Source organism: Stegostoma tigrinum, chromosome 9, assembly GCF_030684315.1.
Source record: "Stegostoma tigrinum isolate sSteTig4 chromosome 9, sSteTig4.hap1, whole genome shotgun sequence".
NCBI classification, from domain to species: Eukaryota; Metazoa; Chordata; class Chondrichthyes; order Orectolobiformes; family Stegostomatidae; genus Stegostoma; species Stegostoma tigrinum.
Window position 1 is genome coordinate 47,019,979 of NC_081362.1, and position 19,289 is coordinate 47,039,267.

General features: G+C 40.8%; 1 protein-coding gene across 5 annotated transcripts in view; it reads left to right on the forward strand.

Moving 5' to 3' along the window:
- The window catches only part of LOC125454630 (clathrin heavy chain linker domain-containing protein 1-like), a 53,230-nt gene that overhangs the window by 6,026 nt on the left and 27,915 nt on the right, over positions 1 to 19,289 (forward strand). For 3 of the 5 annotated variants that reach the window (XM_048535605.2, XM_048535604.2, XM_048535602.2), the window contains exons 2-5: positions 6,393 to 6,580; positions 11,776 to 11,915; positions 12,595 to 12,796; positions 18,301 to 18,416. In XM_048535605.2, the coding sequence (XP_048391562.1) occupies positions 6,393 to 6,580; positions 11,776 to 11,915; positions 12,595 to 12,796; positions 18,301 to 18,416 (646 nt within the window). The remainder of the gene's footprint in view (positions 1 to 6,392; positions 6,581 to 11,775; positions 11,916 to 12,594; positions 12,797 to 18,300; positions 18,417 to 19,289) is intronic. The other 2 variants (XM_048535603.2, XM_048535606.2) reach the window with 2 other exon arrangements.

Consider the following 19,289-nt stretch of genomic DNA (forward strand, 5'->3'; position numbering starts at 1 on the left):
CTGACGTCCATTTCAAGCCCACCGACTCCCACAGCTACCTAGAATACACCTCCTTCCACCCACCCTCCTGCAAAAATTCCATCCCCTATTCCCAATTCCTCCGCCTCCGCCGCATTTGCTCCCAGGATGAGGCATTCCACTCCCGCACATCCCAGATGTCCAAGTTCTTCCAGGACCGCAACTTTCCCCCCACAGTGGTCGAGAACGCCCTTGACCGCGTCTCCCGCATTTCCCGCAACATATCCGTCACACCCCGCCTCCGTCACAACCACCCAAAGAGGATCCCCCTCGTTCTCACACACCACCCCACCAACCTCCGGATACAACGCATCATCTTCCTCACTTCCGCCATCTACAATCCGACCCCACCACCCAAGACATTTTTCAATCCCCACCCTTGTCTGCTTTCCGGAGAGACCACTCTCTCTGTGACTCCCTTGTTCGCTCCACACTGCCCTCCAACCCCACCACACCCGGCACCTTCCTCTGCAACCACAGGAAATGCTACACTTGCCCCCACACCTCCTCCCTCACCCCCATCCCAGGCCCCAAGATGACTTTCCACATTAAGCAGAGGTTCACCTGCACATCTGCCAATGTGGTATACTGCATCCACTGTACCGCGTGTGGCTACCTCTACATCGGGGAAACCAAGCGGAGGCTTGGGGACCGCTTTGCAGAACACCTCCGCTCGGTTCGCAATAAACAACTGCACCTCCCAGTTGCAAACCATTTCCACTCCCCCTCCCATTCTTTTGATGACGTGTCCATCATGGGCCTCCTGCAGTGCCACAATGATGCCACCCGAAGGTTGCAGGAACAGCAACTCATATTCCGCTTGGGAACCCTGCAGCCCAATGGTATCAATGTGGACTTCACCAGTTTCAAAATCTCCCCTTCCCCCACCGCATCCCAAAACCAGCCCAGTTTGTCCCCTCCCCCCACTGCACCACACAACCAGCCCAGCTCTTCCCCTCCACCCACTGCATCCCAAAACCAGTCCAAGCTGTCTCTGCCTCCCTAACCTGTTCTTCCTCTCACCCATCCCTTCCTCCCACCCCAAGCCGTACCTCCATCTCCTACCTACTAACCTCATCCCACCTCCTTGAACTGTCCATCTTCCCTGGACTGACCTATCCCCTCCCCACCTCCCCAGCTATACTCTCCTCTCCACCTATCTTCTTTTCTCTCCATCTTCGGTCCGCCTCCCCCTTTCTCCCTATTTATTCCAGAACCCCCACCCCATCCCCCTCTCTGATGAAGGGTCTAGGCCTGATACGTCAGCTTTTGTGCTCCTGAGATGCTGCTGGGCCTGCTGTGTTCATCCAGCCTCACATTTCATTATCTTGGATTCTCTAGCATCTGCAGTTCCCATTATCACTGATACTAAACTGATTTGTTGGTGGGTGATAAGGGAACCAATAAGAGGAAAAACATACTTAACCTCTTCCTCGTCAATCTATCTGCCACAGGTGCATCTTTCCATGACCGTATTGGTAAGAGTGACCACTGTGCAGTCATTGTAGAGACAAAGCCCCATTTTCACATCAAGAATATCCTAAATCGTATTCATTGACACTATCACTGTACTGATTTTGAATAGATCTAGCAGCTCTGAATAAAGAAACCTAGGGGTACAGGTGCATAGTTCCTTGAAATCTGAATTGCAGCTAGGCAGGGTGGTGAAGATGGAGTTTGGTACGCTTGCCTTTATTGGTCAGGAGTTGGGTATGGGAGTTGGGACGTCATGTTGCAGTTGTACAAGACATTGACCAGGCCACTTTTGGAATACTGTGTACAGCTCTGGTCACCCTGCTACAGGAATGTGCTGTTACACTTGAGAGGGTGCAGATAAGATTTATAAGGCCTTTGCCAGGACTGGAGGGTTTAAGTTATATGGAGAAGCTGAATAGGCTGGGGCTTTTTTTCCCTGAAGCATCAGAGACTGAGGTGTGATCTTATAGAGATTCACAAAATCATGAGGGGCATGGATAAGGTGAACAGCCTTTTTCCTACAGTGGGGGAGTCCAAAACTAAGGGCATTTGTTTAAGGTGAGAAGGTAAGCATTTAAAAAGGGCCCGAGGGGTAACGTTTTCACTCAGAGGATGGTGCCTGTATGTAACAAGCTGCCAGAGGAAGTGGTGGAGGGAAATACAAGTCAGTCACAAACATTTAAGACATTTAATCTGGACGGTATAGAAATAGGAACGGTTTGGAGGGATACAGGCCAAATGCTAGAAATGGGACTCGGTCCAACTGGGATGCCTGGTCTGTGCGTGGGTGTTGGATCGGAGGGTCTGTTTCTCTACTGTATGAGTCTAGGACTCGATTCTGAAAACTGGGCTGACATGAGGCACTGTGGACCATTAGCAGCAGCAGAATTTGACTCTAACACAATCTGCAGCCTCATGGCCTAGCATATTCTCTGACTCTACCATTACCATTGAACCAGGGGATCAACCTAAGAGTGCAGGAGATCAGTGCCAGACACACCTAAGTATGAGGCATCAACCTGGTGAAGCTATGAAGCAGGACTACTCACATACCAAATAGTATACTATAACATAGACAGATCTAACCAATTCCACAATCAACGGATCAGATTTAAGCTCTGCAGTCCTGCCACATCCAGTTATAAATGGTGATGGTAAATTAAACAATTCACTGAAAGAGGTGTTTCCACAAACGCCCTATCCTCATTGACTGGGTCAAGCATGTTAGTGCAGGAAATAAAGGCTAAAGCCCTATCCTCATTGACTGGGACGGACACATCAGTGCAAAAAAGAAAGGCTAAAGCATTTGCACCAATCTTCAGCCAAAAGTGCTGAGTTGAAGATTTATCTTGGCCTCCTCACAGATGTCAGATTTTAGCCAATCTGATTCACTCTACATGATATCAAGAAATGACTGGAGGCACTGGATGCTGCAAAATCTGTTGGCTCTGACAATATTCCAGCAAATGTTCTAAGACTTGTGCTCCAGAATGTGCTGCAGCCTTAGCCAAGCTGTTTTCAGTATAGCTGTAACAGTATAATCTACCCACCAATGTGAAAAATTGCTCAGGTTTGTTCTATAGCAGTGGTCAATTACTATCCCAAAGCTCGTCTCATGAGCATAAAGTAATTAATGATGTCATCATTAGTGCTATCAAGTTGCACTTGCTTAGCAGTTACCTCCTGCTGTGTAATTCAGGATCAAAGGGTTGAACAGACCAGTTTGGGTTCCACCAGGTCCTGTCAGTTCTTGATGTTGTTGCAAACCATCATTCAAACATGGACAGAACAGCTGAGGGGACATCCAGGCTGCACTTGACCAAGTGTAGTTTCAAAGAGCCCTAGCAAAATTAGAGTCAATAAGAATCATGGAGAAAACTCTGCACTGCTTGGGTCATGCCTAGCACAAAAGAAGATGGTTCTTGTTCCACCAGTCTTCAGCTCAGTTTCATCAAGACCTTGCTTTGATCACTGTGCTGGAGAGCAAGTTCCACATTTCCTGGACTTGCGACAAATGTAAAATTTGATTAAATGACCGAATTGTCCAGAAAGTCTAATTTGGGTTAAAAGAACATGCTCACCAGAATTTTCATCAACAAGAAAATAATATAATTGTTATCAAAATGTTATTAACTAATGCCAAGAAAGAAACATGAATTTCTAACTTGCAACTCTATAACTTAGACTCTGTCTATTTGTGCAATTCCCACATGCATAACAGCAGATAGACATACAAAGAGACAAGACAGGGTTGTTTAAGTATAAAGGGGGCACGGCTTTGGGGAAAACAAGGGAGAAACGTTTTGATAGCACCAATCTGGACCACAGCAATTGATTGTTTTCTTTGATTCCTTCTGTTGCCTTTTGTTTCTTTGCTGATGAGACAAGGTTAATTGCACACCAATACTGACTTGCATTACCTGGGTGAAAGTTTGCCTCTTTTAGAGTCTCTGAAGGTACAGCAAACTTTTTATGAACTGACATAAAGGAAGGCAACAGCCCGACGGCATTATCACTGCACTCTTAACCCAGAGATCAAAGCATCAAATCCCATCAGATGGTGGAATTTTAATTCAAATCAAAAAAGACTCTGGAATTAAGACTCTAAATGATGACCATGAATCCATTGCCGATTGTTGGAAATATCCGTCTAGTTCACTCATGTCCTTTAGGGAAAGAAATCTACAAGTAACTCCTGACCCACAGCATTGAAGTTGATGCTTAACTGCCATCTGAGCAATTGGAGATGGGATGCCCTCATCCCGTGTGTGAATTAAGCCTATGGGACCAGAGTGTGCTGGTTGATCAAATATTCTGGACAGTCTTGGGGTATGCATACCCATAGTAAACCCTGACCATTAACAGCTCTAAAAAAAACCTAACACATCTTCTAAAATCAATGTAAAAACACATGGTAAGTAACAGAAATGCAATGCAGGGGGTGTACACATCACATTTTATTTAAAGCATAAGTACTCGGACACCACAGCACAAATTTGAAATATATAATTTTTGCTGGTTTATCAAGATTGCTAGTCAATAAGGTGCCAGTTAAAACAGAGTTTGCTGTAGCTTTTCCCTTTTTCCTTTCAACTGACTTTTTGTAGAGATAAAAGTTTACATTAACATGGTGAGTGTGAACAGCTACAGGGAGTTTTTACGTTACTTCTCAACACAGGATGAGGAGCGAGATTGAGCTGCTTTCTTTTTGCAGACTAGAGATTTCTACTCGTATTTTCTACATACAGGGCTGTAGTTGCAATCATGTGGTTGTTACTCTGCTGAGCCCTCCTGAGCTCACCATAATTAGTTGATTGAAAGCTACTGGACACACACAGAAATGTAATCAAAGTGTCTAACATCCCTCCTACTCCCATTCCTTGAAGAAAGTAACATTGAGTTCCAGTAACTAATTTTTAAAAACTGCAACATGTTCTTCCAGTATCCTTCATTTAAAGCAGTAGCTTCACCCATTTGTCAGTCGAAAGGTGGAAAAAAGAAGTCTTTAAAGGCCTGGAAATTTTCTCAGTTTGGAATGACATTCCTTCAATTTCATGACAGAATCACCATGACATTTTAAAAATAATAAAGACATTTTAAATTTATTTTCAAAGTTTATTTGTGATATTCTGTGATATTATTACTAGAATTTACATTATAAGCCTTCTTTTTTTACTTCTTGGTATGCTGACTGTGAGAAATCTTCAGTCCGATTAGCTGTTCACCTGCTTGACCGCATCACTGTTCCCAAATGGCCTGGTTTGAAAACTAAATTGGAATAGGGGAATCTATTCTCTGAAGCCTGTAAGCTTTGTGGGCAATTTTTAAAGCTCAGGAACTTTTAAAAGCTCCTTTTTATCATTCACTACTGGTGTTCTGATGTACTTCCTCCTGATGTACTTCTGTCATACCAGGCAAATGAGATTATGAAATTTTAAACACAAATGATGTTCAGCATCTCTCAAATGTTTGCTAATGCTTTTATTTGTTTTGAAAACATTGGACCAGAAACATCCTACTTACAAAACTGGCCATACCTCCAAACAGAATTAATCACTTTTGGGAGGTTTCTGCATTTTATTTGCACGCCTATGAGCTGCATCTCAAAACTAAACTGCATCTGAAAACTAAAGCTAAGAATACAAGTAGATACTTCTTGGATAAAAATACTAAGTGAATCCTAAACTCCATTCTAAGCAAAAACAAAAGTGCTGTGTTTCTTTAAAGCCATCTTGAGCAGTTTATAGGAGATAACAAGGTGTAGATCTGGATGAACACAGCAGGCCAAGCAGCATCAGAGGAGCGATAAGGCTGATGTTTCGGGTCTAGACCCTTCTTCAGAAACCTTCCTGTCCAGTCAGCCTTCCTGCTCCACTGATGCTGCTTGGTCTGCTGTGTTCATCCAGCTCTACACCTTGTTATCTCAGATTCTCCAGCATCTGCAGTTCCTACTATCTCTTCAGCAGTTTATAATTGGGTTACTTAGTAGGCGGGTTGATAATACACCTTGTGACAAATTTACAGAAGTAGAAAGCTAATGTTATAGAGTTACCAATATTAAATATATCAAATTTTAAGCAAAATTTTATTGAAGACATTATAAAATGTTAATCAATTTTGTTGATTTGTGGCAGATTTTGCACGTTGTATAATACAAGTAAGTTTGAGAAGAGTTGGAGGTGTGTTGGGCTGAGAAAGAGAAAGCCTTTCATAATGGAAACAATTTGCATTAAAATTACAGAGAGTACCCAATGTAGAAAATCTACCCATATCATGCAGGGAAACATAATTTCAGAAACATTGGTCATACAATGAATTTAACACAAAGTACAACAAATAGGTATATGTATATGAACATGTTCTGTTCAAGTTAAATACAGATTTGTTTCATTTCACAGGTCATTGAGAATGCAACAGCATACAAATATATCCTCACATCCATCAAAAAAGAGTATGAAGAAAACATCAATATTTTACGTAAAGGGAAAGAAGATTCTCTGTTTCTACAGAGGAAGGTGAAATCAATGGCCTTCGAACCAATGACTTACTTGGCTTACAAAAAAAGAGCCACGCAGCTTCGAAACAAGTAGGAAAAGAATCTTTAGCAGAGATCTTGTCACCGCTTGTCAGTCATCTTGTGAGAACAATTTAGTGTTCCAAAAAAATTAGGTAGTGACATTGATCATATAGGGACATAATGCTGTCTTTGATTACACTTTCTTAATTCTTGAGGCAACTGGAAAAGATATTTTAAAATGGTTTAACATGGTCAATTTGTGAACAATTGTAAAACTTATAAAGCTTTCAATTAATACATGTAACTAATTACAAAACATAAGCAGAGAATATAGAAATGTTACAGTCTTGAAATTACATGTGGATTTTACCATGTCCTGCTGTAAATCTGATGGAGATCATATATAGCAACATACAGGAAAGATAGTGCAATCAGGTGTCTAAGACCTGCTCATTTCACAGATTTCATGAGCCTTGTGAGGGGTGAAACCACCTGTCTTTTATGAGGCAAATGGCACTCAGAGGGTATGAAACCTTCCCAATCTGGAAATTTCTTTCTAGAGCTTAAGACAGGACCCAGTGTTGTAATGCTGAGAGGTGTACTGGTCTCCCAATGTGAGTTTCTTGGAGGCGTCTAGGCTGCCATAACAGCCTGGACCACAAAGAAGTATATATATAAAAAATCAGTTCAGTCTAATGTTCAGGAGCTGACAGGACTAATGCTGCTGTTGGAATGTGGCCTCTGGGATCCTGCCATTCATGAATGATAGCCAATACTGGAGTTTGTATGAGGCTTAGATACTGCTGTTGAATGTAGACTGTGCACACAGAGAGTGCTATATGCTTGTCTGCCTCATGCTGATGGAGTTCTCCCAAACTAAGCCCACAGCTTTCGTGTTGGAGCAAACAGTCAGACCCAATTATAGCCCTTTAGCCAAGTCGAAGGAGCTTTCATCTTAGAGGCAAGAATTGAGAGTCATGAGATTCCCTAAGTCACAATTCCACCTCCTATCCAGCAGCGCCTGACAAAGCTATTTTCATGCTGAGGTGTCAGGAGTAGGCTGGAGTCAGGCCTGCCAGCTTCTGTGGCAGGTTTGAGAAAGAAATAAGCTGATGACAAGGTGAACAGGTTAAAAGGTCCATCTCCTGGAGAAAATTATGAGGGCACCTCACCAGTCCTGTCACTCCTCCCACCCCATTTCCCTCTCACCACTGCAACTCTCCCTTAAGCCCTGGTTACCCATAACCCTGCACTCTATAACCCTCCATTCACCTCCTCATACTACCTATTCCCCTAATATAGACTGAATAGATAAAACTTGCAAGCTCTATAATAACATGAACATCTCATAATTTTGCAAACATAAACTATCTACTTCAATCCATTTAAAAATACACGATCCTCTGAGTAGTTCATAAATCTGTCAAAATAAACAAAATATTTTGGCCCAATGACGTGAAGAAGTTGCTGTTATGATTAATAGGCAGTTACATAGAACAGTACAGCACAGTACGGGTCCTTCGGCCCATGATGTTGCGCCAACCTATTATCCTACTAAGATCAAACTACCCTGCATACGCTACATTTTACTATCATCCATGCGCCTATTCAAGAGTCGCTTAAAAGTCTGTGAAGTGTCTGACTCCACTACCACTGCTGGCACCGCATTCCGCACGCCCATCACTCTTAGTGTAAAGAACCTACCTCAGACATCTCACTTCCTCCAATCACCTTAAAATTATGCTCCCTCGTAATAGTCATTTCCGTCCTGGGAAAAAGTCTCTAGGTATTCACTGTATCTATGCCTTTCATTATCTTGTATGCCTCTATAAAATCACCTCTCATCCTTCTTTGCTCCGATGAGAAAATTCCTAGCCCCCTCAACCATTCCTCAAAGGACCTAACCTCCAGTCTAGGCAGCATCCTGGTATATGTCCTCTGCACCCTCTCTAAAGTTTCCTAGAATGAGGCAACCAGAACTGAATACAATATTCCAAGTGTGGTCTAACCAGGGTTTTATAGAGCTGCAGCATAACCTTGCAGCTCTTAAACTCAATTCCCATGCCAGTGAAAACCAACACACCATACACCTTCTTTACAACCCTGTCAACTTGGGTAGCAACTTTGAGGGATCTATAGACGTGGACCTCAAGATGCCTTTGTTCCTCCACACTGCGAAGAATCCTGCCATTAACCCTGTATTCTACATTCAAAATCAGCCTTCCAAAATGATTCACTTTTCTGGGTTGAATTCCATCTGACACTTCTTTACCCAGCTCTGCATCCTGTCAATGTCCCATTGCAACCTACAACAGCCCTCCACCCTGTCCGCAACTCCATCAACCTCCACGTCATCGGCAAACTTACTAACCCACCCTTTTACTTTCTCATCCAAGTCATTGAGAAAGATCGTGAAGAGGAAAGGTCCCAAAACATATCATGGCGGAACACCACTGGTCACTGAGCTCCAGGCTGAACACTTTCCATCTGCTACCACCCTCTGTCTTCTATTGGACAGCCAGTTTTTTTATCCAGACTGCCAAATTTCCCTGAATCCCATGCCTCCTTACCTTCTGAATGAGCCTACCCTGGGGAACCTTATCAAATGCAGTTAGGAAGAACCTGTTCCCAGTATTGCCTGGCAGGTTTAACTGTATAGTTTCTGGTCAGTGAAATGGATAGACTCTTATACAGCCCTAGTGTGTCAGTTGGAAGCCCCCACTCTGACAGTTTTGTCTGCCCATGTCCAACATGTCCGCTCCTTCCACTTCATGGGATCTGGTGGCCTGGACCCAGTGAGATCTTGGCATATATCCTTGGGCTTCCTGTAGCCCGTGGTAGCTCTTCTACCACCTTTATGAGACAGAACAGTCTCCTGGATAGGGATGGATGATCCACATCAGACTAATTAATGGGCCATTGCTTGATAAAGCACAACAAGCTAACCAGTGGAAATAACTTGCCTCCAAAATTTATGTTGGGATACAAGAAGCTGATCTCAGTGTAATATGCAGTCCTTAATCTCTCAGTATTCCTACTCCATAGCACTAATTTGTGGACCTTCATATTGAAATCAGATATTCAGAGTCATTGAAAAATAAGTACATTTCAGAATCTTGTATTCTCACAGCTAAGAACATTTTCAGGCTATTTGCAGCTTTGTTGCTTTTATTCCACATATGAAATAATATACAGTGGTGTAGTGATTGCAACAAGGTCTGGACTTCATAGAATGTGAGTTTTCTGTTTGGGGCTGTTAATCTGGTCCAATCAGGGAGATCTGGCTGACATAAAAGGGGGCATATCAGGGATATTGGGTCCTCCTATTGTATGACTAAGAAGAAGCTGTACTGTGGTCAAAGATTAAATAAAGGGTGATTGGTGTTGGGATGCCAGCCTCTGAAGAGTTATTTCAAGTGGCGCAATCATTTTTTTTGCCACAGGTGTCAACATTGGGTTCGCACATGGATATCTCCTGGTATTTGCAGTTTTTCTGTTGTAGGAAGAAGAAAAAGACCGACAATGCCCAAGTACCTATTGAGCACCCATAGATGGCAGACTAATTATATTGTTTTATCACCGGATTGTGTAAAAGCTAATTATCAAGGGAAGCTGTGATGTCACATCAATTTTATAAACAGAACATGTAAAGACCTAATTAATGGTAATAATTTTGAAAGCATTCCAATTATGTAGTTGCATTTGCAATACGGAAGCATTCATAGGAAGTTATGCATGCCAGGACGGGCAGTGATAAGGATGGGAAAACTAGCTTTGCATCCTAATTAACGGAAAACTTGACATAGAATTCTGACATTTGCTGCAAATTATTCCTACAACTAACGTGAACATGGATAAAACTGCATAGTTATTGACATTAACAGTCATAGATCTTAAGTCTGACTTCACATCCTTTGAAACAAGTCGCAGTGATGCTCCTTTGGGAGGGTGTTCTGGGATGACAAAGAGGGCCACTGTTTGCACCGGCACCTGATCTGGAATCGTCCCCATTTTATAAGCCAGAAAATGGGATGGCTATGATGATGTAGCATGCTACGCAGTTTGTTTCATCTTACTGCTTACTCCATGTTTCTGCCCTTATAATGAGACTGTTCTCAGCAGGGCACATTTCAAGACTCTTGGTGGTTGAAGTGAACCGCTCTGTAACGAGGGCAACCCCAGGCAACACTGTGGACCTCTGGTAATGCATTGTCAACATCTCCCATTGCCTTTTACTAGTTCTGCTTCTTGTTTTCTTCACCCTCGGAATCAACCAAAGAGTCTGTGTCCTTTGTTCGCCCTCATTATTCAGATTTTGCTACTACGCAATGTTATGCACAACACAGCCTATCTGGGCTATTCTGGGAATGCTGGCTTATGCTTACTGAAGTTGTCTCCAGACATGTCCAGGCATCTGAAGTGTGTCTTCAAAATGCTGATTTTTGTTTTACATCTGGTGGTCATATAACATTCATTGTTTTGTTTCTATGTCTCATTCCTCAGATTTCTGAAATGTGCCTCCACATTTTATGTAATTATCCCCCATTCTCGGCAGCCAGCTGATAACTCAATTTCCAGCTGACGTATGTTCAGTCAAGTGGAAAGTCACTTTGGAAGTAGTCCACAAAGGATTCACTAAGTTAACTCTTAGCATGAAGAAGTTTGTTTATGGAAAAAGGTTACGATTGGGCCTATACCCATTTCAGTTTAGAAGAAAGAGATCTGACCTTCTTGAAATATAAAAGATTCTGAATTGGTTTGACAGGGTAGATGCTCAGAGGATGGTTTCCCTCATGGAGTGTATCTAGAGAAAAGGACAATATTTCAAAATAAAAGATCGCTATTAAGATGAGAAGAGATGGAAAATCACTTGCCTAAAAGATGTTATGATTCCATACTCCAGTCTTCACAAAAGTGTATGAATGCTGGACTTTGGCAGAAAAAGGAAAATCAACCTCTAATTTTCATCTGTGATTGTTTTGGCTCTTAGCTGTGCAACACACTTGAAAAGGGTGGAATAATTAGAGCACAAATTTTGTGTGCCCACCTTTGGAGGTACCTGATAGCAAATCACCCTGAGAAATGAGTAGTGGTCATTTAAGGACTCTGGCAAATAAAAAATGTATTAAATATTCTTCACTGATCCTCATAAAAGTAACTTTTGTGGTTTGCAATGCACTTTTTGTTAACCTGAGATGAAGTTAAGTGCCATATAAATGTAAGTTCTTTATTATTTCATTAGATAATGGACATTCTTTTAACAGAATTGATCTCATTAAACAAAATACTGCTGGATTAGAAGCTCAGCTGCAGGCAGTAAGAAATTCAAGACATGTTCAAAAGGAGCAAACAGAGGAGACTTTACCACCACAGGAAGATATCTTTCATATTACAAGTATTCCAGGTCTGAAATTTGTCTAAACATTTTGAAATATCTTTTTATCTTTGGTATGTCTTAATTGTTTAATATTGGATAAGTGAACACTTGGCAAAAATTTTTTTTACATTTAAATGGTTATTGAATTATGTAATTCGATTGTCCTTGTTTGAATCCATCAAACCCTACACCAGCCATAACCAAGAAGGCAGCCTGATTCCAGGACCTTACAAATGACAGGAAAGGATAGCTTGGAGATGCACAGGAGTGATTGTCCCTTTAGTTTTCTATACCATCTTGTGAGGAATTTTTGCTTATTCTTTCCACATTGCAGTTATCGAGTTTGAAAGAGTCAGACATGAAGAATTAGACATATGCTGAATAGTCCTGATTATAGAATGTGCTGCTTTTGACTGTTGAAATGTGGAGCTATCACTGTTTCCTACAGTTTAGTTTAAACCTCATACTTTGTTTGTATTGTTAGAAATCTGCAGTTTAAAATTTCTGTGCCAAATATCAATATGCCTCATTTACAATATTTATAGTTTTGTCAACATGTCAATTTACTTGTCATTTATGTCCTTCCTATCATAAATGGAATAATTCTGGGCTCTGCATTCTGTAGGCAAGACTTTACATGTGAACAGGAAGCAACTGCAGTACAGTGCTTCAAACTGTGTTTTCTTTTGTACTGTTTCTGTAATAGGTTTGACATTGCAGGAATCTACAAATGTGGAGGATCTATGTAAACACCTGAGGAAACTAGAAAAGAAACTCAAGGACTTAAAATTTGCAAAAGAAACTAAATATGTACCAGTCCAAGTCAAAATTAATATAATCCAAGAAATTAATCAGAAAATGCAACAATGGGAAGTGCTAGACATGGTGAATAAACAACTCAGACTCAGGTATTCGAGAACAATATTTGTTGGTGCCTAATAGTAGCAGTAGTAGTTGTTGTTTAATTACCATGCCTTTTTTTGGTTATTTCTGGAGTGAATTCCAATGCTTGGAATTTTCCGATATTTAAATATTACTGAAATATTCTGTTTATAGTTAGTAGACATACCAGAACAAAGGACAGTATTGACATAAGGTTTTTGAAAGGCAAGAGAAACAGGTGTGATTTGTGTTGGACCCAAAAAGAAGTAAAATTGGGATCCTACAAAGAAAGTTTCAATAGTTACACAATAAAGTAAGGATAAGGATCTCTAGATTAATAGAATCACTTCCAGACAGTGTCAAATACAGGCTTGTGGCATTAGTACTTTATGCTACATTATGTTATAATGTTATAGACTATGTGTACTATATTCCAAAAGTGTTTTATTGCCTCAAAATTAATAAGGAATATAAAAACAAATCTTACTATTATATGAAAGGGAGCAGGTAACTAAAATAAACGATGGCCACTTAAAGGTAAGAATATAAGAAATTGGAGCAGAGAAGGCAATTTGGCTCCTTAAGCCTGTCCCCTTCATTAAGATCATAGAACACAGAACAATACAGCGCACAACAGGCCCTTCGGCCCTCGATGTTGCGCCAACCTCTGAACTAATCTAAGCCCATCCCCCTACACTATCCCATCATCATCCATATGCTTATCCAAGGACTGTTTAAATGCCCCTAATGTGGCTGAGTTAACTACATTAGCAGGCAGGGCATTCCACGCCCTTACCATTCTCTGAGTAAAGAACCTGCCTCTGACATCTGTCTTGAACCTAATACCCCTCAATTTGCAGTTATGCCCCCTCGTACAAGCCAACGTCATCATCCTAGGAAAAAGATTCTCACTGTCCACCCTATCTAATCCTCTGATCATCTTGTATGTCTCTATATATCCCTTCTTGGCCTTCTTCTCTCCAATGAGAACAGACCCAAGTCCCTCAGCCTTTCCTCATAAGACCTTCGCTCCGGACCAGGCAACATCCAGGTAAACCTCCTCTGCACCTTTTCCAATGCTTCCACATCCTTCCTGTAATGGGGCGACTGGAACTGTATGCAATATTCCAAGTGAGGCCGCACTAGTGTTTTGTACAGTTGCAGCATGACATCATGGCTCCATTACTCAATCCCTCTACCAATAAAATCTAACACACCGTATGCCTTCTTAACAGCACTGTAAACCTGGGTGGCAGCTTTCAGGGATCTATATACATGGACACCAAGATCCCTTTGCACATCCACACTATCAAGAATCTTTCCATTGATCCAGTATTCTGCCTTCCTATTATTCTTCCCAAAGTGAATCACCTCACATTTATCTGCAATGAACTCCATTTGCCACCTTTCAGCCCAATTCTGCAGTTTATCCAAGTCTCCCTGCAACCTGCAACATTCTTCCACACTGTCCACCACCCCACCGACTTTAGTGTCATCTGCAAACTTATTGACCCATCCACCTATGCCTGCGTCCAAGTCATTTATAAAAATGACAAACAACAGTGGTTCCAAAACAGATCCTTGAGGCACACCACTAGTAACCGGACTCCAGGCTGACTATTTCCATTTTTCTTACAGAAAGCCGGTTTCTAATCCAAACTGCTAAATCTCCCTCAATTCCATGCCTCCGCATTTTCTCCAATAGCCGACCATGTGGAACCTTCTCAAAAGTTTACTGAAGTCCATATACACCACGTCAACTGCCCTTCCCTCATCCATATGCTTGGTCACCTTCTCAAACATCTCAGTGAGGTTTGTGAGACACAACCTGCCCTTGACATATCCATGTTGATTATCTCCAATCAAATTGTTGCTTGCTAGATGATTATAAATCCTATCTCTTATAATCCTTTCCAAAACTTTTCCTACAACAGACGTAAGGCTCACTGGTCTGATCATGGCTGATCAGTTCCAGGCTTGAACTCTTTGTTCGTCCCAGCTCATCATAGCCGTTAACTCTCACACATTTCAAATATCTGTACACCTTCGCTTTAAATACTTTCAATGATCTAACTTCCACAACTCTCTTAGGTAGAGAATTCTAAGCATTTACTACCCTGTGGGACAAGAAATTCCTTTGCATCTTCGTTCTAAATCAGTGTCCCCCTCCTCTGTAACTATGTCCTCTAGTTCAAGATTCTATCACTAGTGGAGACATCTTCTTAATGTCTACCCCACATTCTTCTAAACTCTGAATAATAAAATTTTACCTGATCAATAAGACAGTCCCTTCATCCCAAGATTCAGCCTGATGAATCTCTTTTGAATTGTCTCCAATTCCATTACATTATTTTTAAATTACAGCTACCGAAACAGTACACAGTACTCCAGGTGCAGCCTGTACAAAACACTGAACAGTTGTAAAAAAAGTTTTCATATTTTATAACTCCAAACCTCAAGCAATAAGGGCTAAAATTACATTTGTATTAATTACTTGCCACACCTGCATGACAACTTAATGAATTTGATGCACAAGGACACCCAGATTCCTCTGTACGACATTGTTGCTTCACTATGTATATCCCTTTGCAGATTCCTTTTGATCTCATTACAATATGCCCTCCCACCTATTTCTGCATCATCGTCAAATTTTGATGCGTAACACTTTGCCCTGTCATCGAAGTTATTAAAATAGGTATTATATAATTGAGGTCCTAAGACTAGCTCTTGTGACACTCCACAGTTATGTCCTTCCAACCTGAAAAAGACCCATTAATTCTGACTCTGCCTTCCACATGTCAGCCCATGCTAATTCATGAGCTCCTGTGCAATAACTTTTTATCAAATGCCTCTGTGTACATTCTAGCAGTTGCCCTTTATTCATTCAGCTTTTTATATCCTCAGATAACTTTGTCAAATGTGATTCCCTTTCACAAAATCTTGTTAACTCTGTGTGATTGTGTTTTTCTAAATATCCTCCTACTTTTTCCCTAATAGCGGACTCTGGCATTTTCCCAACCATAGATATTGGGCTAATTGGAGTTCAGTTTCCTGCTTTCTGTCTGCTTCCCCTCTTGACCAGGGCATTGCACTAGCATTTTTCCAACCTGCTGGTACCATCCAAAATTTCTGGAATATTTAGATCAATGCCTCTACTTTGTTTGCAGCCACTTGTTTAAAGCCTTTGAATGTAGGCCATCAGGTCCCGGTAATCTGTCTGCCTTTAGACCATGAATTTGTCAGATATTTTGTCCCTCGTTATGGAGATGTTCATTATCTTTTCTTCCATTATCTGTTATCTCTGGGATACTTACAGTGTCCTCCAACATGAAGACCAGTGCAGAATATTTACTTAAATTATTTGCCATTTGCCTGTTCTCCATTATTAATTCCCTGGTTGCATCCTTGAAGGGTCTCACACTTAGTTTAACTACTCTGTTGTTATGTACATATAGAAGTTCTTGATGTTGTTTTTATAATTCTTGCCTGTTTATTTTCATAATAATTTTTCTGCTGCTATATTAGTTTTCTAGTCATTCCCAGCTGGTTCCTAAACCAATCCTCTGGCCTACCATTAGTTTTGCTGCTTTGTATGCTTTATTTATGATTGAATAGTCTCCTTGACTACCTTTTTTTTACCATGGATGACTCATCTTTCTCATTGAGTCCTTTTGACTGGAATTTTTTTTTGCTGAATATTATAAATAGCAACTAAAATGTCTGTTGTTGCTCAGCCACTGATTTTCCAAAAATCAGATGTAAAATTAAGCATGCATTAACAAACAAATAATATTACAATAGAAACATGAATATCTCTTTAAACAGTTACAACGCCTATTTACAACTTCACCAATGACATCTAGGGTTCTTCTTAACTACTAGATAGAAAACTGACCTTTTTCAGAGACATTTGCTATTTCTGCTCAAGAATTCTGCTATGCTGCTAAAGACAAGCTGTAATCTGATACCACCAATTAGTTTCCATCTTTCTAGGTATCAAACTGCCGTCCCAATATCAATGTTAAGTCAGAGATAATGGGAACTGCAGATGCTGGAGAATCCAAGATAATAAAGTATGAAGCTGGATGAACACAGCAGGCCAAGCAGCATCTCAGGACCACAAAAGTTTTTGTTGCTCCTGAGATGCTGCTTGTCCTGCTGTGTTCATCCAGCTTCACACTTTATTATCAATGTTAAGTCGCAGTGTTAGGTCAGAGCTTTGCTGCATTATGTCTATCTAGCAGTCTCAGCCATCTGAGTTCTCAGAAATTATTCAATAGCTAGGACATCTGATTGCCCCTCTTTCCACAACACTTGATTTCGTTTAGACCTCCAAGGATACCTCAAAATTACAAGCTTTTTTGAAAAGTATAGAGTTTGTCACAATGGATCGTGAATCTTAAAATTCTCTATCCCAGAGACCTTTGGAGGCAGTCCCTGAATGTATTCATTGCTCAGATTCTTGAAGTATAGGGGACTTGAGGGTGAGAGGGAAACACTGGGAGATGGTGATATACCTTCTGTTTGGGCGGCCCAAGCTAGATTCCCAACACATCACCCATGGCTTTGCTCCTGCCCTGAAAAACCTGGCCCTATCCTACACTCTTCATTGGGCTCTGATATTCTGACCCTGGCAAAACCACAGACTTACCTTTAAATCTGGGCCCATAGCACCTCTTCTTTAGGGACAGCCTATTGTTCCAGCATTAGGCAGTGTTCCCTGTAGAGACTGAACTAAATTGAACTAAAGATCCACTGACTCTGTGATGAGGAGTCAGGACTTACCTCTTGATGGTTGCAGGGAAAGTATTGCCTGCAGCGAATTATTAGCCCAGCAGCTGTGAAATTATTGCAGGGTGACTCAACACAATGGAAGCAGGATTATACCTGATTTTCCAACCAGAATGAGGAACAGAGCAATCACTTCTATAAATGATTCCAGCTTAGGAGTTAGTTGACCTTTTGGTCACCTGCACAAATTCTGTTCTGAGGATGGTCTAGGAGATCTTTTGGCACTTCCTGGGATCATAATATTTATCCTCCTGCTCAACTGAACCATCAATGCTTTTAACACTGTATCCATCAGTCTGGATCCTTCTGTATGCCCTGCTGTTCACTTTGCATGAATTTCCATTTGAGGCAATTTTTTTTTCATGTCCTCTTGAAAAGGCTGCTAACCTTCACAAAAATGTTGACTGTACCTCTTGCTGGCTGCAGCAGTGAGAAAAGGAGATTAGCTGAGACTTTATGGGCTTTATGGCTTCCTTCTTTGTAATTATTTATTCCATAATTTAATGAATATGTGATCAATCCCTTGATTGAGCACCATAACAAGGAAAAAATTCGGAAGGATACCTATCAAAATTAAATTTAAATGTTATAAAATGGAAATTTTAGTATGAAAAGTAAATTATACTCTCATGTTTTATTTATATTCCATGTAACTGTGACCACCTTTATTTTTACCTACTGTTTTCTGTGAATGATGATTTTGGCAAACATTAGACAAGTTCTCTACACACAATTCCAGGTACAAACGAATACAGATCTTAGCAGATGCAGTTGCTGCTTGGGGGTACTCGGATAAAAGTGTTTCTCTCACCGAATATATTTTGCCAAGCTTAACAGAAGCAATTTCTCTCAAAGGTACATACATTTTTGTCTTATATTAAGTTGTAGTTTTTTTTCAGTCCAAAATTATATTTGAACGTTTGTTATTTAGAATAGAATATCCCTTAATGTTATTTAGGCACCACTGGCAACTGGATGGCAATAAGATGAACTTTGGGCAAAAAGAGGAAATGGGGCACATGCAACACTCAGAATTATGTTGGTTGGTCAAGGGTAGCTTTTCTTTAACTGCCATCTGGGGGTAGGTTCCAGTTTGGGGTTCAGCTGGGAGTTAAATGTTGTTGGTTGGAAAATCAACATGATCCCACCACTTCTGGGATTTAATAAAATTTATTCCCAGATAAACTAAAAAAAACTCTGTAGATCTATTTAGTCAGTGCTATAAATATCCAAATAAGTAAATAATTATAGTTTAAATTCAGGTTTCTGACTTTATTACCAGTGATCAGGTTTCCAGAGCTATGTGGAATTAACTAGGCAAGAACAACTTGCAGAGTAATTGATCAATGAAACTGAGACATGAAATAGTTGCTGACCGGTCCATGTAAAAGGCATGCATTCAAAACACTTGTTCAGACATCGATTACAACAATTGATGAATGATTTTCAACTATTTGGAAGCCATTTCACCTACCTTGGACTTTACCCACTTTGATCTGATCCTCCCTGCTCTCATATCTTTACAACAACATGGGAATTGTTGATACAGTTAAAGCCTGGAACTCTGGAGGAACATCGGGAGCAGTAATAACATCAATGGCAGTGGCCACATGTTTGTTTCTCAGGACACATAGACGCAAAGTTCCAACTCAAAAGACAAAATGATCTGAATCTTCTGATCTCAGTTAGAATCCCTATTTCCCAGCGAAATTAGACTAAAAGGCGCCC